This window comes from Lonchura striata, chromosome 3 (assembly GCF_046129695.1).
Source record: "Lonchura striata isolate bLonStr1 chromosome 3, bLonStr1.mat, whole genome shotgun sequence".
Lineage (NCBI taxonomy): Eukaryota > Metazoa > Chordata > Aves > Passeriformes > Estrildidae > Lonchura > Lonchura striata.
This window is the reverse complement of record NC_134605.1, coordinates 90,407,437-90,430,115: the sequence shown is the minus strand read 5'-3', so window position 1 is coordinate 90,430,115 and position 22,679 is coordinate 90,407,437. Positions and strand designations below refer to the sequence as shown.

Below are 22,679 nucleotides of genomic sequence, written 5' to 3'. Positions count from 1 at the left end.
AATTGCTTGGGGTGTTCCTTTTCTCCTGAAGCAATTGTGAATTCAGTGGGACAGTGACTCCCTCTTTTATTGTAAAGTCAGGACTATAATCATTATTCCACCAGCTGAATGAAGAATGTGATTTTTTTTTTTCCAAGTGGGTAGCACATGTCTGATTTGAGCTGCCTCTCTGAGCCATCCTGTCTCCTGTTCTGGTGGGTGTTGGAGACAGTGTTTGTTTTATTCTCTGTTGTGCAGTTCTTGTGGCAGTGGGCTGCTCAGTCGTGAGTTCTGCCAGAGCAGAGGGCTTGGAGGAGGGAGCTCAATGAGTGTAGCTGGACTGTGAGCTTACTTCAGGTGTGAGGTTTCATGGCAGTCTGGCTTTGAATTTGTAACTTGTTCAGGATGTTTGCCTCTAAACACTGTTGTTACTAGTCCATTAACTCTGAGATCTTAACAAGTAGCTTATCTTTTCCCAGGAGAAGACCTCTCCTGAAAATACAGTATCACTACTGTCCATGGAGAGAACTGTGTGGCTCCTCAGTGATGTTTCAGAGAAGGGTTTTAGCAAACCTTCCTCGGCATTAAAACCAGGAAATGGACACCTGGTGTACAGTAACCTTTGACACTTCTTCTCTGATGTGCTCATCTGTTGCTGGGAATGTTGTCTTGGCTGAAATCTCTGATTTGCAGCTGGTGGTAACAGCCAAACACAAAATGTTAGCAATACTCGCTGTGGAAGACCAGTGCTGACTGCAGTAACTTTCCTCAAGATCCACAGATGCACACAGAGTTGTAAATGCCATTAAAGCATCAGCAGCTTGGATTTCGGTTTATAAGCATCCCTAGTATAATGCAGAGAAGGTTTTAGTTGGACACAAAACTAATTAAATGCTTCAAAGTCCTATCTTCTTTTACTCGGGCTATTTGTGGCAATGTGCTTGTGATGGAAACAGTCTGTGCTATGGTCACTCTCAGGAACTTGCCAGTTTTACTCAGTTCCAAAATAAATGGGCTGCTTTAAATAATTTTGAAATTGCTCATAGGAGGTAGGATTATCCCATATTTCTGGAACATTAAACGTTATAATCATGACTACATGATTACAAACATGAGTGAATTTCTTTATAGTTTGTTAATGGCATCCTAAGCAACTTAAAACCAAAACAAAATCCAAATTAACTAAGAGAACCTGTTTGAGTATTACTGATGACATCACTCATAAGGGGAAAAAACTTCAAGTCTGAAGAGCACTTGCATAGTGGATGTTTTTAGGATAACCTACAGGAATTTTTAAAAATTGTATTTTCAGGAACTTAAATCTTATCTGAATAGTTAATACTTGAGTATCTGAGTTTGAAATTAAATTGTGTATTTACTGCTAGCAAAGTTTATACGCCTTGCTTCCATAATCAGTTCAGGCAGCTTTTACACAGCCTCTCCTCCAGTGAAAACATATTCAAGGATGCCTTTGTTTCAGCAGCATTTTGTTGAGCTTTTGTTTCATGTGAGTTACACAAAGCTTAGAAACAGTCTTTTGTACTTTAAAAAGGGAATGAGTCTGAAATAGTTTTTGATTAGTAGAATACGTTATGTAAAGTTGTACTTTGGAAGCAGGAAAGTGTTTATGTTCTAGGAAATGCATCTTTAAAACCATTTTCTCTCCCATAATTTTACTATTTAAGCAAATACTTTAAATAGATAAAGAGGTGAGAATGTGTGTTTGGGTTTTGACTTGAATTCTAGTAGCAGGTATATGACCATTGAAATGTTCTAGTAGCTGGATTCTACTTGCCAGTGGAGACCAGGCTGTGGCTGTAAGCAGAGTGTTTCACTGTCACTGTGATTTCAGAGTGGGGCTTTCAGAGACATGGGTGGCTTTCATGTCTTGGCTTTTATTGTTAGGCTGTTTTGGATTCTCTTTCATTTACCAGAATGTTTTAGGGTGATACATAGCATTTACACACCTTTTTTTTCTGGAGGAAATTTATTCTCTAGGGTATGTGTTAGTGAGATCTTATATCAGAATAGACACCTTGTGTTTTATTAGAACAATTTGTCCTCTTAGCTACAGGCGTGATACAGAGCAGTAGTTATGTTATGGAGAGACAGCCTTTGAAAAGATGAAAAATATGTTGAAAGGAGGTAAAAACATCACTTGACTTGCTGGTGAAATACTGAAGCAAAATGATCTGTTACCAATCAGGCTCATTAGAAGTGAAGGGAGAAGAAAAATGTGTTTCCATGGAACATAACTGCTGGGCTGATAAATATTTTTTCCCTCCAAACACTTCTGATTTTACAAAACAAGCACTGTTACACTGCCCACATACCCACAGAGCTTAAAGTCCTAAATACAGAATTTACCTTCTTTGTTTCATTCCAGTGACTTTTAAGAAAATGTAAATCTATGTGCATTTCACTTTGTGTTTGCTGCTAATGACTGAAACCAGATGTGGATTTAATCTTTTCGGATTTTAGATTCCCCACATATGAAACACAAGAAAGAACTTCCAAACTCTACCTGTGTAGTAAGAAGACCTGTAAAATTCTGTAAGGAGAACTTATTTTTCTTTCTTCATATTAGGATATTTGCGTGTAGCCTCCTGTCTCAAAGCGTGGTCCTGTAGTATTTAATAAAATGAGAATGAGCTAATAAATTACTGGAAGTTTTTTTAAGAGAGCTTCATTTTTGGAGTACGAATCTGCTATCTGTTACCTCAGCTAAATCGAGGGGTAATGGAAGCTTGTTGCCTATCTATATCAGTTTTCATTAATACATCAGAATAAGGAATCCGTTTTATTTTTGGCAGGGAAAACAAAATCCAGTAAAAACATCAGACTGAGAGGTTAATTCTGTATCTTATTTCCAGCCTTCTCCCTTTTCTTTCATCAAAAAGGATCAAGTTGTAAAAAACAATAGTTTGCAAAATAATATTAGCCCGCAACAGTAATATTCATTGGCTTGGTTTCTCCATTTTACTTTGTGGAAGTGTAAGTCATGTGTTTTGCATATAGCAGGTACATGAAAATGTAGATTAAAGGGCATTTCTAGTTGTTCCATCTTTTGCTATTGATACAAACAAATAATGAAACTGCTTTCATAAAGATAATGCTGTCAACAGTATTATGTAGACCTGGTGAAAATTCTTTGCCAGAATTGTTCTGTTGGTTCTATTTTACTTTGTAGTACTGTAGATCAAGAATATTAAATACTAAAATTTCTTGGGTTACAGGTGTTAAAGAGGTACTGAATTTTCCTTACAGCTGTATGTCACCATGAGGAAAAGCATCCTGCCACAGGAGGAGGCAGACAGGGAGCAGGAGTGCCCTGTAGCTCTGTATTCCCAGCTGAACTGCAGGGGGCACAGGGATATAAAATCTACTGATGTTCATCACCATGCTTCTTTGCATACAGGAGGCTGCCACTGCAGCTGAGCCTGTGCTTAAAATGAAGGGATTGTCAGCATAAGCTTAATTTCAAATCTGTCTGTTACTTTGAGAGAATAGCCTTTTACTGGTTTTACAGAATTTGGCAGGCTGAGTTTGCGAAGCTGTTGTTTAGGATTAGGGATCAGGGTCAAACAAGGATGAGATGTTTTCTTGGAAGAAATTAAATGCTTCACTGTACCCATGTTTATTTTTAGAGTGAAATTGCTTTATGACTTCCTAATGAGCTTAAAAGTTGACAAGGATTTAAGCTGTATCTTGAAATACCCTGAACAGTGAGAGATGGCACCTTAGCTAGTCTGAAATACAACTCCAAGCCACTAGCAAACAATTTCACCTAGTGTACTGTTTATCTGTCTGATTAGAATAGCTATCCTCCTAGTTAATATTCACAGAAAGCAAAGTTTCTGGTTACAGTCACCTTGTATTTTCTTATTTGAGACGAGTGTGAAGAAATGTCAGGAGATAATCCTGCCTTGCATTGTGAATTGTCAGGAGGAAAGGGAGCCACTGCTGTATTGTGATTGTTTGTGCTGCTTCCCATTGATCAACTAAATTGACAATCAGCTCCACTGTCCTGAGCAATGTGGTTTAGAATAACCAGAAATATGGGCTATTTACCAGCAAATAGTGATATCTCTGAGTGTCAGTACAGTCGAAAATGTGATTTAACATGAAATTTCTTGCAAGAAAAGGCCAATCATGCCTTCCTTGTACAATACAAATAATCCTGTGATGGGGTTATCATCTTTTCAAGACTCACAGAAGGGTCTACACATGACGCTGCCATACTGTCCATTTCCATTTCCTAGTATTTTTAGCCATCCTAAAACAGAGAAATGAAGAATCCCAAGGGGGCAACCTTCTTTGGCAGCAGAAGATGAATCAGTGTGTCCAGCATGAACAGTCTTGTCCTATCCTTGTCTTTTTCCACCTTAGATCTAATAGAGATTGTGATATCTGGGTTGCTGGTAGCAGTAGCGTATCTGTGTGTTTGTGTGTGTGAACATAACCGTTCTGCATTTAAATAGGAAAACTGAAACTTAAAGAACTGTTAAATCTGAATCAAATACCTGTTAAAACATGTGAAAGTCACCATGTTCTTCGGATTGCCACAAACTTGCTGAAAATTGTATTTGTTAGTTTGTTTTCTCTATTGATGTATCTTATTTATTTGGCATCAGGCTGCTTTTTGCCATTGGATTTGTATCACTGTAAGAAAATGCAGAAGTAAGATTTAAAGAAAGCTTCAAAGAAAGATAAAGGTTACTTTGAAAAATTACTTCTAAAATTCAGTGAAATTTAGGTATGTAAGCAACCTTGATACAACTTGTCATGTATAAACTTCTGAGCTAGAAAGGTGGAGTATTTTGGATGCAAATAAGTAATGGGCATTTTGGGATAACTGAACTATAATCACTTTGTAAATCAGCAATCCTTAAAAGATCAATTAAGTGTTGTGCTTTCTATAGGTACCATTCAACAAAAGAAACATTTTATTTTATGAATAATGAAGAGGGGAGTGACTTAATAGTTTTTTTTTAACTCAGGCAATGAGATGAGATGGTCACCGAAGGTCTAAGTACTCTTGTTTGTTTTCTCAGTAGTACACTTTATTGAAGACTGTTGTCGATCATTAATTCTTCTTTACGATGCTGAAGGTAGGCTTGGTCCCATGTTCTTATAAGTCCTTAAAGGCTTTCACTATTTTCAGCAGCCTCTGCTTGCTCTTTGTATCTCCAGTAATGCCCATTAACTGGCAATGTGTCTTTGTGGGACTGAAGATACTTCTAAGGGTAAAAATGGGAAATGCAGTATTTGCAAGAATCTAAAATACCTCGCAGAACTTGCCAGACAGTTTCTGCACTTATATACCTCAATTGCTTTCTTAAAAATCTGTTCATTGTCTTTTTTTTTTTAATGTCCTCTTTCTCTCAGGACTCTATTAAGTGGCTTCCCAAGTCTCCTAAACTGTACAGTGGCCATAACTGGAGCTCCCAGGGCTCTCGCTGGGCCTCATTGAAAGGGAAGGAAGGTTTTCATGGTGGTAACCTGTACAAACTCAGCTCTGCTAATGGAAAATGGAGAGAAGGAAGGATCAGTCCCGAGCAAGAAGCAGAGGAACTCGAGGATCCTGATGATGTAAGTACTCTTGAAATCGGGAGAAAGAATGTGTATCTGTGAAGAGGCTGTAGCTGCTCACACTGCTGTGCAGCAGAGCACTTTGGGTTTGAGGAACCTACACTGCTTATACTCTCATGGCCTTGCTTGTGCAGAGGGTACAGAGCTATGTTCAATGTTTTATTCCTTCACTTTGCTTGCAATTAATTCATCCAACGCTCAAGAATACAGTTTGACCTGCAGGTTAAGATGAGTAACCTGAGCAATGATGAGACATGTTTTTTTACTTTACTCCTGCTTATGCCCCCAGTTAGCAAGCTCCCTCCATCTCTTTCAGGTAAGTGGGTTGCTGGCAGCACCCGGGGCTCAGCATCTCCCTAGGCCTGGATGGTAGAAAAGTGAGGTTGCTGTGCTCCTCCACTGCATGTTAATTTTGGGTGATGCTCTTCCAGGATGCTGATGTCTGTGAGCCCCTGCCTGCTGTAATTTCTCCAGCCTGCGCCTGCCAGGTGTCTGTCACCTGTGCTGCAGCCTGGCTGTCCTCTTGGTCCTAGCCAGGGAAAAGGAGGTGGTGATTGCACTTTTGCAGCCTTTTCCTTTCAGGGCATTGCTTGCCATTCTTCCTGATGTTAGCTGGGAGATGAGGCAGGAACTGGGGCTCCTGCTCCTCTTCCATGACCTCTGCTTCCTTCCTAGCACCTGTGGGTGCTGCTGGTGTGCCCCCTCCTGCAGCCCCCAGTCCTGGCTCTTGCTCATGGCCTTCATCCCCACAGCACCACAGCACTGCAGACGTGTCTGGGTTAGTCAGCCTGGCATTGTTAGGAGAAATCTCTCTCAAGAGAAAAAAGGTAATGAATGTTTTATGTGAGTCAAAGCTAAGCAAATTCCCTTTTAAGTGAAAATCGGAAGCAATCATGCCTCGTGTACTTTCCCTGGGGTTGGCAATGCTTCTTTCCATCCCAACCAAAAAGAGATTGTGGAAAAGTGCCAATATAGATTGAAAAATAAACTGTCCAGTGGGGTTCTGCACAGCTGCTCAAGGTAATGCCACTGCTTTTTATTTTGGTATTAAACTTCTAAGCTTAGAAAAACACTTAAGGGGTTTATTTTCAGAGGTGTTGATGTGTGTTTGCTGCATCATTTTACTGCCAACAGAAGATAGAAGGATTTGGGCAATATGAAGATCTGATTTTACATGAACCCATCAAATAAGAAAAAATCAGCTAAATATAAGTAAAGCATTCCTAAAATGTGAACAGAATTTGAGATTGTGTCTGAATTTAATTTAACCCTTTGCCGGGAATGACTGATAGCTGGAAGACATGACTTTATTTTGCAGTCAAACTTATCTGAAGTTTTAATTGTTTAGTGGTTGTATTTTAATTGTGTATTTTTCTCTTCAAGCCCTTGTGGTTTAGTTAAACATAGGGTGACATTGTGAGCTCTTCACTGCATCTCAGAGGAGGTTAATCCTAGAGCCTAGAGTAGGCTTTAGTATGCACCACCTTTGAGGTTCCATTTCCAGAGGACTCCTTAATCATTTAAGTTTGCAGGTCTCCACTCACTGCCATTTGCAACAGAAGTCAATCCAATGATTGAAACAAAGTCTTAGATATGTAGATGCAAGGTAGGGGCTTGCCTTCCCTCTCACACCTATGCTTCCAAAATGGAATGTGAGCTTTGAGGACCTGTAAGAAGTGTTTTATTTTCTGTATGGAAATAGCTTTCCTTTGCCTTGTGTGTGTGGTTTCTTCCCCCAGAAGTGTGGATTCAGTGCTACAGAACTGCCAGAGGCTGCCCAAAATAGTCTTGTTCTCATGCTCTGCCATTTTCACAGGGCATTGCAGGATTTATGCACATATGGATATGTGTGTGTTACATGTGCTTGTGTTGCCAGGGAATCTAGTGAAAGGCTAAGCGAAATCCCAGTCCTCTCCCTGTTCCCTCAATTTCAACCCCAGTGTCGAGGGCAAAACATGCCCAGAGAAATAATGGTAAAAGAAATCTTTGTATGTTTTCGTAAAGCTCCAGTTTTGTCTTCAGTGAAATAAATTCTATCATACAACAATGTGAGAGTGAGGAACAAGTCCATGTTAGCGCAGGTAAGGTCTGTGTTTCAGATTCTCCTTGCTGTTGCTGTGTTTACCTTTTTTATCTTTAACCCTCAGGAACCTATTTCCAAGTTTTCCGGCAGCCTTTTTGATAGCAACGAAAGCATGCGAGATCAGAGAAATACCAGAGCAACGCTTCAAGAAAAGCACAAGTTGGCAATGAGGGGGAAGACTCTTCCAGGATCCAGCAGCCGGGCGCAGCCGCCAGCGGCCGCAGCAGGCGGCTTCGCCAGCGAGGGCGGCCGGGGCGCGGAGGAGCTGCGGGCGCTGGATGTGCCGCAGCCCCCGCTGAAGGTGTGGAGCTGCTGCGTGGGCTGCGCCGGCTGCTGCTGGGGGCCCTGCGTGTCTCGGGGGCAGTCCCTGTGTCTGGGGGGAACTCCTCTTGGGTGAGGCAGTTTATGGAAGATGCAAAGAACGGGGGACATTGCATGGCAGGTATCATGAGGCTTACCTTAAAGAGAGTAAGCTGAGGGTTGTCATTGCTCCCCATGGCTTACATGGAAAAAGAATTTCCTATTAAAAAACCCCAATAAAGCCCACTTTCCTTGTAGTCATGTATCTCACTTTATACACGCAGCTTTGGTATTGTGAAGCCAACTCAAAGGTAAGTGCAGGTGGGCACTGAGCTGTCTTCGTTCAGTCCATGGTTTCAAAGCATGGTGATAAGTCTTGTATGTGCCATTGTTGAAGTGTAGGCTGGGCTCTCCAGGGGCATGTCTGCTGGTGTTCAGAGTGGGAGGTAGATTTTCAATGCTCACATAATTAATAGGCAATATTTTTGATTAATCAGGTCACTTAACCATTGTAATTCTTTTCCAGGTGACCATTACGGTGTGCAGTCAATTGGGGAGTCTTGGTATTAGCATTGCTGGTGGAAAGGGCTCATCTTCATGTAAAGAAAGTGACGAGGTGCATTTCAATATTAAAAATTTATCTAGTGATTGTTAGGAATAAACCGATGAGTAGTTCCTTGAGTTATTGTGTTTTGTTGTTTGCTTTCTGAGATTGTCCTTCCTGTAACATTTCCATCTTTCTAAAGCTAACAAGGGTAAACATAGGTAGCTTATTTCCCAGAGTAGAATCTGGAATTAGATTTTGATGGACAGCTCCAGAAAGGATGATTTGGGAGAGATGCCCGAATGTAAACCAATGATTTTGAAAAGGCAACCTGATGGTTGGAAACATTGTTGTCTAATTCTCATTTTCTGCCTGAATTTAGGGTCACTCCCTTGGCAATCCACATGCCTCTCCCATCTCATTTTCTTATTCCCAGGAGCTAATTTGATTTAAGAGAAATATTTCACACATCTCCTCACTGATTGATCTTTTAAATAAATCTTTGTTTTCCAGTGTGTTCCCCATGGCACAGTGTAAACAATTACTGACTTTTGTTCATTGTTGTATGTGTCAGCTGTAGAGGCATTTTTTTTTTTTGTCTTGCTAATGGGCTAGGCATTTAGTTTTTCATTTTATGCAGGCAACAAAACAATAAGTCTTGAAAATTAATTACTTCCCGTTTGCTTTTTACATCATTGGGAGTACAGTGGGAGAAACTGTCAGTTCTGAAACCTATGTTTTGTGTTACCAGGGAATCCTGATTGCACGGCTGCCAAAAGATGGTCAATCAGACTTGGCTGGTGTACAAGCAGGAGACAGAGTGGCTGAGGTAGATGGGTTGTTTGTCACTGTGGAATGTGTTCTCTTGTTGTTGTCTTTAAATCAAATCACTTAGAGTTGGGGAACTTGACATTCAGATCTAGGCTTGCCTTAGCCTTTTAGATGCTTGCCATTATGAAGAAATTATAAAAACATTAAATTTTTGTATTCCTTCTTATTATGTTGTAGTTGTCAGATCTTTATGTTCATAGTATTTAACAAAATATTATTTACTTAAATGAATGATTTACAAAGGAAAATAATGGTCTTAGTAAGTGATTATGTAAGTATAAATGCAATATGTGATCCAAGAAGTTTTCCTGTGACAGGGTATTAGATTTACTAGATAAGTTGATTGCAGTTACAACAAAGAATTATAAACTAGGTGAGCTTTTTTCCCCAAGCTAGTTTTTGGTGGGATAAGAACAGCTCAAAGTAACTCCCCTGATGGAGGTTTGCAGTGCCAAGGGATAAATGTGCCCCTCAGGCTGCTCCACCTCAAGCCTCATCTTTCCTAGCAGAAGCCACATTCTTGAGCTTCAGAATTTCCCAACAACAATGGGGAAAAAATGGTCACATACAGTTTTGTGTTACATACTTTTGATATACCATTTGGTTTCTGCCTGCTGAGAATGGTGGAGTAGGAAGAGAACCTCTACAAAATTACTTTAAGGTGAAATTGATGCATATTTTTTTCAGCTCTTGTTCTCTTAAACTGTCATTTATACTTGGTTAGATTAATAGTTTTTATTCTAGCATGGTCAATGTTGAATTAAGGTGGGATAGAGCAAGCAATATTGTATGTCTGTTAAATTGTCAGGAACAATGATACTATCTGTATCAGCCAAAGACTTTAACGATAAATTAATCTACTAATTTTGTAAAACTATGCTATGGAGTTATTAATAGAGGGTGATGTTCCATAATATGTAAATATTGTGTTAGTTTGACAGTTCTTAAAAGGTTAATTGTAGATAAACATCTGTATAATTTTACATTTTTTCTTTTATGAAAGGCATTGTAACAAATGGGAGAGAATGTAAATAATTATCTACATATTTCACATTATCATATGATTGGGGAAAAAAACAGGATTTTTAGTTGCTGTACCTTTACCTTCTGAGCAGAGTTTCTGGTCAAGTTACTATCTTAAAAATCAACCCCATTGCTCAGGTTCCTCCATGAGGCTATAATTAATTATTTATTTTGGGGACTATTTGGAATATACTTTGTGTTAATGTCTGTTCACTTAATGGATAGTGAAACAAGTAAAAAAGAAGAAATTCTGTTCCATTCTGTTCTACCCTGCTGTTTTTGTGCAACTAGTTAGGATTTCTCCATCTCCCACAAGATGGCAGAATCATTCATCTGTTTAAAGAATGTAGAAAACAACTCTCTGTTTTTTGTGTGTGTGTGTGTGAGACGAGAAAGAATTAATGAGGTGTGCTATAGAAATACTGCTGTTTTGACCACAGGACTAATCTGTGTACAAATAACAAGCACTTTCCTCTTACACTATGTGTAACAACTTCTTATTCTTGAACTGGCAATTTCAACAGTTCAAATATAAAATTCACCAAAAATGAGAAGCAGCAAGAACTGCAATTTTATTTGCTTTTGTTGTACAACCACATGTAGCAATAGGGCCAGGTGTTTGTATGCTAACTTGAGAGGGAGGGAACTCCTCTTCTTAAACAACATTCAGAATAAAAATATGTTTCTGGTGTTTTCTTTTAAAGGCAACCTTTGTTTCAGAGCCTGCTGCCCTTGATGCTGGTCCTACTGAAGCGTCCCCCAAGGCCAGCCCCTCCCCGACAGTCAACCATGTCATAACAGTAAGTAGGATGGCCCCAGTAAATAACAAGTCACTCTTACCTGAGAAATTTGTGTTGTCTTAATATTTTTGTTGTCTGTATATGAATGCTAGTAAAGACTGACACAGAACTCAACACATATCAAAGATCAGATACCATACCTGGTGTTTAGATGGCTGTCACTGCAGCTGGGACATGGCTTCTGGAGGAGCTCAGCTCCTGGGTGAGCACCCAGATAGCAGAGCAGAACTTTTGAAGCAGTCTTGTTTGGGGAATTTAGGGTGGTGTCCATTTCCCCAGTCTGAGTCATTCTGTTGTCTGGACCCTGTCTCTAGCTAATGGAAGGAGCAGCATTTCCAGGGTCCCTCTTTTAGGTGGGAGAAGGTGAACTGCTACCTGGAGGTGACCATTTTCATATTCTGATGGAAGAGGGTACTTATGTCACAGGCTAAGACATGCCTGTATTTTAGATGGCTGTTGAGAGAAAGCCTATTGCACATTATGTCACAGAAGGCAACAGCTGAGCCTGCAGGGTGGCTCTTAGAAATCCACTTTTTTGAACTTCTCTATCAAGTTCAACTCTCTGAAGACCTACCCTAATCTTCTATGTGCATCACTGAAACTATGGCTTTACTAGGAAGATACAATAAGATCAAGGTATCTGAACAATAATTAAGGTCAAAAAGCATCTTGTATGGAGCTTGAAGTACCAGGAAGCAGCAGCTGTTTCTCCTATGGTAAATGCCAGAGAAATGCTTTGATTCCTCTTCTTTCAGTTTTTGTTAAATCTTTCTCCATGAATATCATTCACAACCCAGCTAATGGCCCAAAAGTCAAAGTATGTCTATTATATAAAGACTATAATCAAAGACCATATCAGTTTTTATTAACCATTTCGATAACTAGCGTGATTTGTTCGTTGACTGAAAAAGTGAGCAAATAGATCATGCAACTGTTGTTCTCTGGTTTCCTCTGTTAGTCACTGACATGTTGAGCTACAGTTCTTGTCCATGAGATAGACTAAGAAAGGCTTTCCCTTCTATTAGCTTCTTAAAGAAACTTATTTTGAGGCCTCTGGCCTCCAACATCGTCTTGAGATCATGATTTAGACCAGTTTTATTTTCCAGCTTAAAACTTTCCCAAACTTTCATCAGTTTGGGTTTTTTTTTGTTCAGTTTTATCTGGTAGCTGTTTTTTAGGTTTTATCAGCATTGCAGGAAATATGAGGCTTTTTGTTAGAGGAACCACACCTTGGAAGGTTTATTCATGCATTGGTGTTTGCATGGATCTGTTGCCGTAGTATCTGACTTCTAGTATTTTCATCCAAAAAGGAGAAATTACTGCATTTTTATGTTGTATGCCTCCCTTTAAAGTTCTTCAATTGTAGTGGGGGGAGAAGGCAGATTAGACTGAGATACTTAACTTGGAGCAGAGTACTCAGAGGGAGTCAACTGGCTGAATATGTTCCGAGTGTCAAAAGTAACCAGTGTGCAAGTTCTTTTGTGAGAAGCATTTGTATTTCTGGTTTTGTTTCTTTTGAAATCAAAATCTTTGGATTGTAGCAAATGATATGTTATTTCCTGTAACCTGGAACAGCATTAATCAGTTTTAGGGATTATGCATTTGTGGGGAGTATCCTGCTGACTTGGGGCTGCTCAATTCCTCATCTGTTCTCACTTTGAAGTTCCTCTCATTCCTCAGTAACTGAAGGAAATCTTATTATCTGAAAAATGTTTAGAGCTTGGCTTCTCATGGAGGAGTTGCTTTGCATTTTCAGATAAGCAGGTGGCAGTAGGACCTTAATGCAGAATCTTCTGTGCTGGGAATATAGGAAGGTTCATTTCCTTTGTGTTTCTGATCAGGTTTCAATAGAAGATGTTGTGTCTACATCAAGGGAGGGAAGGATTGAAGCATAATGGCAGAGAAAACAGAGACTCCTATTACTATTCTGCAAAAACTGAGTATGTGCCAGATGGTGTCATCCTCTCCCTCTCTTCCATGTCATCATCCTGCTTTCCAGCAGATACTCTCTTCATCTGTTTGTTTTTATTGCATTTATTAAACATCCTCTTTGCATATGCACTCTGTGATAATATTTGTCTCATTCTTGCTAGCCACAGCCCACCCCATCTCTGAGCCAGCTGCTCTGGCATTACAACAGGCAATGCTGCTGCCAGTTCAGGTTTCCTTTCTGTTTTCCACAGGCATGGTTGCTCTAACTGCTTCTAAAAGGCTCACGTAATTGTTAACTCATCCAGCCAAACTCAATTTCAACCCCTTTGTGTCAGCTTTAAGATTTCATGACAGTGTGAATGACCAGTAATTAATTGGACAAACGAAATGTTCTTTCACAGTGAGTCATTGTTTTGCAAAGGAAAAATGAGAATCTTGCTTGGTTTTAATTATAATTGAGTATTTTGCTGACATGTAGATAGAGGGCTCAGAACTTTAATTACAAATAGATAGTTTTTACATACAGTATTTTATAGACTTGCCTCAGTTATGCTAATCACACCTCAAAAACATGAAAACATATTTTACTTTGTTTTATATATGTATTTAAATTGAACTTAAATTAAAAAAAAAAATCAGGGATATAAACAAATGCCCATGCTGACTTTAACAGAAGGAACTTTAACTTGGATTCTGGAGTCTTCATTTCATTTTTGTTGTTTCCTATCCATCCTCTCAAATATAGAGCCAACTCTTCAGAATCTTTCTCTATCATAAATATTTTTATTCAACCTCTGACTGAAATTCCCAGAGGATTTTGTCTTACTGAATGGAGAGTGTTGACAGGTTTCAGCATCTTCTATAATTTTGTAACATGCATCATCATGCCATCTTCTTTGACTCATTTTTGGGGCTATTAACATAATGAGGATATTAGATAGTTTGTAATGAATATCAAGTCTTCAAGATACTTTAATCTAGTATTTAACTTAAATTGTTAGCATGTTCTTTGATTTAATTTTATGCCTTTGCCTGAGAATTTCCTCAATAATATCTTTTCATATAGTTCATCAGGAGAATAAGTATCACTGATACTAAGATTTTCAAGGAAGGTTAAAGTAAGAGTTACCATTTAAAAGTGATTGTGTGAATAAATAAAGAAATAAATAAAATATGAAGCTTATAAGTACTGAAAGAATCTGAAGAACTTCTTTAGAAGGTTAAAAAAGCCAAATTTTTGGCAGCTCTGTTGAAAATGCAGAGATACCAAACGTTCCTAAATCTGCAAAAAAAAAACAACAAACCAAACCAGCCAGACAAGTGTACTAGAACCTGTAACATGTATCAAAATGAAATCCTCTTGTGCCTACAGAAAATGCATAAGCAGATACACCATCTTCCACAGTATTCAGTTGCTGTCTTCTGCCTTTGTCTCATATTGTTCATATGCAAGTTGTGAGAAATCTCACATGGATGAGAATCCCAGCAGATCTACCTTCTTCATTTCCAGGTGATAAACACTTTTCAGGAAGAAACCAAATCTTTAAAAATCTAATTATCAAAACCTTTCTTTATTCATCTGAGCATGTCCTAAGCATATCAGAAAATTGAAATCATACAACATAACATAAAACTTTTGTTTCTTTAATCATTGTCTTACTTTGTTGCATTTTAAAAGCAAACCCAGTGGGGTACTCAGGTCAGAGAAGCAGTATAAAAGGAGACAACTAAAGTGAGATTCAGAATGTCCTTATCATGAACAAAGCCAGGTTTCTTCTTAAGCTTGTTTCAAACAGTAAAGACCTTGCTCACATCACATACAGTGTTTGACTGACCTATAGCACCATAAGGTCTACTACTTTAAGTTTCTTATGAGGAATTGCTTTATCCCTTCTCCAAAATATTTTCATGACTCTTTTATTCTTGTCAGGTAAGGGTTTTGGTGTTTTTATGTTTTTTTTCTTTTTTCTATGCTGACAAGCTAAGTTTGTTTTAGAAGTCAGGGATCTAACTCTCCACAGCCTCGCATCTTGTGCAGGTTTACATATGTTTGCAAAGAAGCTTTGTGAGCCTTGTTGGTTTAGCTCACCTTAGACATCGTGTGAGCTCCAGTGCAGTGTGAGCACCCGTGTGCCATGTGATTGCCTCCTCCATTTCATCTCCTAGTTTGCTTCTGCTTTTATCTGAGCAACTGAGTATTTCTGAGTCATGATGAAAGATGGAAGATAAAAGGTGTGAGTCGCAGACTCTGTGTTTACCTCCATGGTGTAGTGGTTAGGGAACTTATTTTGTGAATTTGAAATTAAGTTCCTGCTCCCAACAAATGCTTCTGTTTGCACAGTGTATCTTTTTCCTCTCTTCCTTTTAAGTGTTTTTCTCACCCTCAGTTAAAACTGACTCATTTCAAACTTTAAGTTCTTGGATTTTGCAAAGCTTGTAATTAACAATGCTAAATAGGAAAAATCTTTTAAAAGGAGAGGACATTAATTGATCTTTTCAAGTTACCATATTAAAATACTTCCAAGTTGGAGAAAATCCACAAAATGAGCCCATCATATGGTAGACAATATAAGCACTGCAGACAACATGAGCAAAAACATGCAAAAGACAAACAGACTCAAGCAAGCACCTTGAACTGTGCTGTAGGATAGAATATTATTTGAGAATGAAAGAGGATAATTATTTAAAAAACTGCACAAATGATAAGCAATGTCCTCCTTGTGAAAGGCATCCTCATGGACTCTGGGAGTACTGCAGGGGAAGAGACTGCACTGAGTTCCTGCAGGCTTTCAGACAACCACTGTCTTTCACAGGGGTGATGAGTTTTCTTCAAAAAATCAAAGGGTTGGCAACTTGGACCATGGGTAGCACTGCTTATGGGGGTAGCACTGCTTATGCCTTTTAAGTCTCCTGATGTGGTCAGAGCAGTGCATTTTCTTTGATGTTTTCATAGCATCAGGCCATAAATGATTACATGCTTCTATGAAAGCACTTATATGAAAATCTGTAAGTCAGGTTCCAGTGTCAGGGAAGTCACTATCCAGTGGTACATTCGAAGACGAATAGAGCAAGGACAATTTTTCATACACAATTTGAATCATCATGCCTTTTGTGTTTGACAGTGTTGCAGATATGACATGATGAGGATTGATCTTCCATTTTTGTTGTGAGTTGACAGAGCTCCATCTTTCATGTCTTGTGCATTGCCCTTGGGAGGCACTTGGCAGAGAGCAAGAACAGAAAGGAGCTTTGCTCTAAATGTGACATGACCAAATGTTATATATCCTGCATGCTGGAAGACAGATGAAACATGCAAGATGTTCTCTTGCTATTCCAAGAAGTCGAGAAAATCCTCAGTTTTAAAACTGGGCTGTAAAATATATCAATATCTAGAAAATTCACACAGAGGAAATTTCCATAGAATCATAGAATAGTTTGGGTCAGAATGTACCTTTAAAGGCTGTCTTGTACCCCACTTGTAGTAACCCCACTTGTAGGGACATCTTACACTAGAACAGATTGCTCAGAGCCCTGTCCAACCTGTCCTTGAACATTTCCAGGAATGGGGAATCCACACCTCTCTGAGCAACCTGTTCTAGTGTTTTACTGCTTGTCAGGTTCATTGAATTTCAGGAAATCACACTGAGCTGAATTAGATTTTAGAGTAAATCACTGTGCACAGTGTTGGAACAGCAATGGGGAAGAGGGATAGGCTGGTGGGGTAGCCCCTTCTCAGGGCTGCACACAAAACTGAGGCAGCACTTCCAAAAGCTTGGTGCCAAAGCTCCTTTCTCAGTGCTTGAGAGTGGTGTGGCTGCTTGAAGGGCAAGGATGAACTAAATTATGTGCTGCCCTCTCCCAGCCCCAAGCAACAAGAGGTGTTGTCATGAGCTGGTTGCTCCCTGAGTGCAGCAGCGTAGGTCACACAGACTTCCTTGTGCAGAGATCTTTGGTAGCCAAGGGTAATGAGGTGCTTCATCCATGCCCCATCAAAGATTTATCTTCCCCAGAGCACAGGAAAGGTTTATACCCCTCTCCCCATCTGGCTTTATGATTTCTGGTGTTTGGCCAGAGGTCAAACACAGCAGTGAAATAGCATTGTAAAGTGCTGGGGAAAGGGATGCAGCCAGGGATTTCTATGAGCAGGGGAGTTGAGGGTACACCATAAAACACATGCTTCTTGAAACGTCCCTGATATGCTGTGAAAAGGGAGCTGTGTTGAACGCCTGGAAGGGGTTTCCAGATTCATTTGCTTTCATACACAGCTGTGCATCAGTTGGGTTCTGCCCCACGCCCCTCGACCCTGCCCCAGCTGTGTCCAGCTGCTGTGCCTGCTCCTGCCTGGAGGTGGGACTGCTTGTGAGTAATGAACTCACAGGGAACTAATTGGATCTCTTTCTCTCTCTTTGACTTGTATTTACTTGTTTCTTTTTGGGAGTAAGGTAGTTTTTTTTCTACTGCTGCTGCCATTACTTCAATTAAGAATGCCATTGGTTTTGTTGTGAACTGTGCAGCTCAGATCTGCTCCTTCTCTGCTGTTCTGTTGCATGCATTTTTGAATATTCTTTTAAAATTTTTTATTTAAAAGTCCAACTGTGTAATATTTTTTAGGCATGAGTAAATGCCCTACTTTACTAAATTTGATTTAGTTTCTTCTGTGAATACAGTCATTATCAAATATGATCTTTTGCATCTAGCAAAGTACTGTTTTCATTGTTTAGTGAGAAGTCTAAATTTCCTGTTCAGGTCTAAAAAACTACTTCCATACCCAGTGATGACAAAACAGGTATGACTAAGTATAAAATCATAACATTATTCGTTAGGTTTACATAAACCCCTGCACATGCTGTGTTTATAATTTTGTGTTAATAACAACTGTATTGATAATTTTGTTTTCCGCTGTTTTCCTCAGTTAAGGATACCATCCTTAGCACTGAAGCCAGTGCAGATCAGCTGTAAATTCAAATTTCAAAAATATTCATTATTTAAATACAATTTTCAATATAAGCAGAGCTAGGCAGGCATTCATATTGCAGGTATTTTCTAGCTGGGAATATTTTCTTTTAAAATTTACGTGTTTGAACTAGAGTTAAAAGTATGTCTGGTTTTCTTCCTAGAAAAGGTCAATCCAAATTCTTTTTTCCTGCCCTTATTCCATCAAACTTTGGCCTTTCATGTGTCATTTCACCTTCTGATTTGTAGCCTCTGGCCCCAGCAGCTGGCCTTGCTGCAGCTGTGACTTGCCCTGTCGCTGCTGTCTGTGCCTTTGATGAGAAGCTTGGTTGTAGCTCTGACTGTTGCCTTGAGAACTTCCCTCTCTGGCTAATATTGGAGTATGGACCTGTAGGCTGGGAGAGGCCAGGGGAAGGGAAAGCCTTCTAAAAGAAAAACAAAATGATGGGGTTTTTTCTGTTCAGTTTTAGTTTTGAAAAAATTATAAAAAGACATCATGAACCATCTTTTATGGACTGTTCTGCAACGTTTTGGACAGATACTTTGATTAGAAGTAGATAAGGAAAGCACATGTGTGTATCTGGAAGTTAAAAATTATTGGATGTTAACCTGTTAGCAAGACATCTCACTTACCACGTTTTATTTTAAAAACTGCTTTCAAACATTATAGCTAGTTAATGAAATAATTTTTGCAGCCAACACTGCAGGTGAATTGCCCCAAGTTGTTTAGATGTCTTTATTTTACTTCTTCTTGCAGAGGACCAGGAGTGCACAGGCAGCCCCCTATCTGTGCTCCAGTTGAAGGACTCCAAGTTTCAATGTAGGCTGTTAATCCCATTAAATGAGAGTGTCTGAAATAATTTGATTTTTAGGTATGTGTGATTCAAGCAAAACTGATTTTTTTTTTTTTTTAGTCTAGAAAGTCTTAATGATTATATTAAAAAAAAATTACACAAACAAGGTAATGGAAGAAGTTTCCACAGTGAACCCAGTGGTTTTGCTACAGGACATGTCCATTTTGAAGTTTACTTTTTAGGCACTGAAAATGTAATTTCAGGGGAAAATGGAAAAAGAGTAACTTGTTTCAAGTAATTAATGATGCATTTTTCGGAAAAGGTATTCTATATATTTTGACAATTTGAGATTGAATAGTAGTTCCAATATTACTTAAATAATGATATTTAAAGCATGATGATGGAAAGTGAGTAGGAGGACTTTGCAATTTCAACAGAAGAATTTTAAACAAGTTCAAACACTGCTGAGTAACTACCAGTGGAGAAAACAATGGAATAACAGAAAATCTAGATAATTTGTCCTCCTACACTGGCATCATTTTTTTTTTTTTGCAGAATTATCTGTAGAAGATGGAAGTTTCACACCTTCCCACATGCCTTAGACAAGCAACTCAGGTGCCTGTACTGGAAGGGTTTTCATTATTGCCATCCTAAATGTCTCTGTGTTGCCCTGTCTGTAATGGGCAGTGGAAATATTATTTGTGTAGTAAAGAAGCTGAAATATGCAATTTTTCAAAGATCAATAATTGATATGATTTATGGTTCTTAATTAATCCTTTATTGCTTTCAGGGGGATGAATTGAATGAATTATGAAGTTAAATTAATTTTTCATATTTACTTGCTTTACTTTAAAAAAAAAATCTTAATTTTTTTTTCACCTAGAGAAGGTTTTTTTAAAGATTAGCTAATGAGAGGAAAGGGTAATTTATCCTAATTTTGCTTTATCAATGGCTTTTTGTCATAAAACAAAAAATGAAAGGAGGACCAAGGGGAATCATTCTTTACTGGAAGTGGTAGGAAACAAAAACAAAGGATAAGGAAAAGTCTGAGGTACTTAATGCCTTCTTTGCCTCAGTCTTCAATAGCAAGACCAGTTGTTCTCTGGGTGCCAGTCCCCTAAGATGTAACACAAGGATAGGGAGTAGAATGAAAGCCCCATAATCCAAGGGGAAATGTTCAACACCTGTTGCACAGCTTAGACACGTACAAATCCATGGGGCCAGATGGAATCCACCCAGGAGTACTGAGAGAGCTGGTGAAGTGCTCACTGAGCCCCTTTCATCATCTCTTGGCAGTCCTGGCTAACTGGGAAGGTCCCAGCTGACTGCCAGTTGGCAAATGTGATTCCCATCTAGAAGAGGGGCTGGAAGGAGGATCCAAAAACTTCAAATTGACTGGCCTAATCTTCTACTAGTGACCCACTTAGATGTTGTCTACCTAGAATTTAGTAAAGCCTTTGACTTAATTTCTCAGAGCATTCTCCTGGAGAATCTGGCTGCTGATGGTTTGGATAGGGGCACTGTTGCTGGGTGAAAAACTGGCTGGATGGCCCGGCCCAGAGGATGGTGATGAATGGTGCTACATTCAGCTGGTGGCTGGTCACTGGTGGTGTTTCCCAGGACTCAGTACTGGGGCCAGTCATCTCCAACATCTTCATCAAAGATCTGGATGAGGGGACTGAGTGCACCCTCACTAGGTTTGCTGGTGACACCAGGCTGGGTGGGAGTGTTCATCTGCTGGAGGGCAGGAAGGCTTAGCAGAGGGATATGGACAGGCTGGATTGATGGTCTAAGGCCAGTTGTGTGAGGTTCAATGATGCCAAATGTCAGATTCTGCTCCTGAGTCACAACAGCCCCATGCAGAACTACAGGCTGGGGCAGAGTGGAAAAGGAGGAGCTGGGGGCTGGCTGCCCAGTGGAAAAGGACCTGGGGGGTGTTGGACTTCAGCTGACTGATTATGAACCAGTGTGTGTCCAGGTGGCCAAGATACAGGCCAAGTGGCATCCTGGCCTGTGTCAGCAGTAGTGTGGCCAGCAGGCAGGGCAGGGATTGTCCCCCTGTACTCAGCACTGCTGAGGCCACAGCTCCAGTGCTGGGTCCAGTTCTGGGCCCCTCACTGTGAGAAAGACACTGAGGGGCTGGAGTGAGTCCAGAGGAGGGTGATGGAGCTGGGGAAGGTCTGGAGCACAGGTCCTGTGAGGAGCTGGCAAGGGAGCTGGGGGTGTTTAGCCTGGAGAAAAAGAAGCTTAGAGGAGACCTCATTGCTGTCTACAGCTGCCTGAAAGGAGATTGTAAAAAGTAGAAGTTTGATCTCTTCTGCCATGTAACAAGTGACAGGGCAAGAGGAGATGATCTGAACTTGTGTCAGGGTAGGTATATACTGGACATTAGAAAAAAAGTTTTTATAGAAAGGGTGTTTGAGCATTGGAACACATTGCCCAGGGAAGTGGCTGAGTCACCATCCCTGGAGGTATTTAAAAGACATGTAGTTGTGGCACTTAAGGACGTGGTTTAGTGGTGGACTTGGCAGTGCTGGGTTAGTAGTTGGACTTGATGATGTTAAAAGTCTTTTCCAACCTGAACAATTCTATGATTCTATGATTCTCTATGGTGTTACACCTCTCACATATTTTTTCTTATCACCTGTTTCCCCTGTCCCTTTAAAATATTCCCATTAAACACTTCCCTGCTCTTGACTTGATTCTTTTCTCTGAAATCTTTCACATCTTGCTGAAGATACCTCGGATAATCCTCACACGCCCTTCCACTTCTGATGAAGATGCTGACCAGTTGCCCCCAGACCCTGAAGACTTTGAGCCCGAGGAGCCTGACAGTGCAGAAGGTCATGCCTATTCAGACTGTCTGAGCAGTGCTTTTTATCCTCCCTAATAAAGTACTTTTCTGGTAGGAGTTCATGGGTGGTTTTCTTTCCCATTGTTTGATTACATTTAATGTAGTACTTGAACCGCTATGCCTTATTTATAGTGAAAACCATTATGTGGAGGATGGATTGGTGAGGAGAACCCTCTTTGTATTTCTTTGCCTTGAACTTCCTTCAGCAAGAACTTGTGAACCTGGAACGAAATGCACTGGGTCAAGTTTTGTGAATGTTACCACATGTTTCAGTAGCCACTTGTAAAGGTACCCTGCAGCACCTAAATGTAATGGAGAAAAAAGCAGGTGATTTTTATTCAGAAGGTACTTCACCCATTTGGAAACACACTGAAAACAATTGTATAATTGTGTGGGATTTTTAAAATCTTGTGTCCATGTTCTGTCTATACAGCTCATCCTTCTATATTTCCCCAGGTTCCTTTGATTTATCCCTTTTAATGTAATTTTCTATGATAATTAAAAAAAAAATCTGTCCTGTTTTTTTTTTCACCCACTGAGAAATGTTATCTGTGTTGGAATTTTGTATCGCATTCTCTTGTAATAAAGAGCAGTTTCTCCAGTTATATCAGTAATGTGTATCAGATTGGAACAGGACATGTAAGTCGTATTGTATTAAATCCAAATGCAGGAGGCACCTTATGCAACCATGTACCTGAGAGTGAAGTGAGAAGCAATTTCTTATGCATGAGGAACTGTCTGAAATTTACTTGTTTCCCCTGACTTGCATATAAGCAGAACACTTCTAATTTGCCTTACTGCAGTATGCCTGTATTTCATGTATATATATATGTGTGTGGGTGTGAGGTAAGCATTTAAGAGCAAATTGTCCTGTACAACAGTTTTCAGTCCTTTAATTCTCTTCACTACTATTCAGTGCATTTGTTTCAAATTCATTTTAAGCTGTTTAAGAACTGTTTGGGACTGTTCTTTTTTTGGGGTTCCATGGTGCTGC

At 39.6% G+C, this 22,679-nt stretch overlaps 1 protein-coding gene and 1 long non-coding RNA gene across 2 annotated transcripts; both read left to right on the top strand.

The window, feature by feature from the left end:
* Positions 1–5,081: 5,081 nt before the first annotated feature.
* Positions 5,082–8,051, top strand: LOC144245980 (uncharacterized). Its single transcript, XM_077781764.1, has 3 exons — positions 5,082–5,090; positions 5,368–5,571; positions 7,719–8,051. The coding sequence occupies exons 1-3, from the start codon at positions 5,082–5,084 to the stop codon at positions 8,049–8,051; spliced, it is 546 nt and encodes a 181-aa protein (XP_077637890.1).
* A 340-nt stretch (positions 8,052–8,391) lies between these two features.
* Positions 8,392–21,736, top strand: LOC110482161 (uncharacterized). The gene is made up of 5 exons (XR_002467368.3): positions 8,392–8,570; positions 9,250–9,327; positions 11,057–11,152; positions 19,387–19,446; positions 21,569–21,736. It is a non-coding gene; the product is annotated as an uncharacterized LOC110482161 (long non-coding RNA).
* The last annotated feature ends 943 nt before the right edge of the window (positions 21,737–22,679 follow it).

What these genes read in the sequence shown, in the direction of transcription:
- LOC144245980 (XM_077781764.1), top strand. An exon ending in AACTCGAGGATCCTGATGAT is followed by an intron (nt 5,572 to 7,718) that starts GTAAGTACTCTT and finishes TTTAACCCTCAG; the next exon opens with GAACCTATTTCCAAGTTTTC.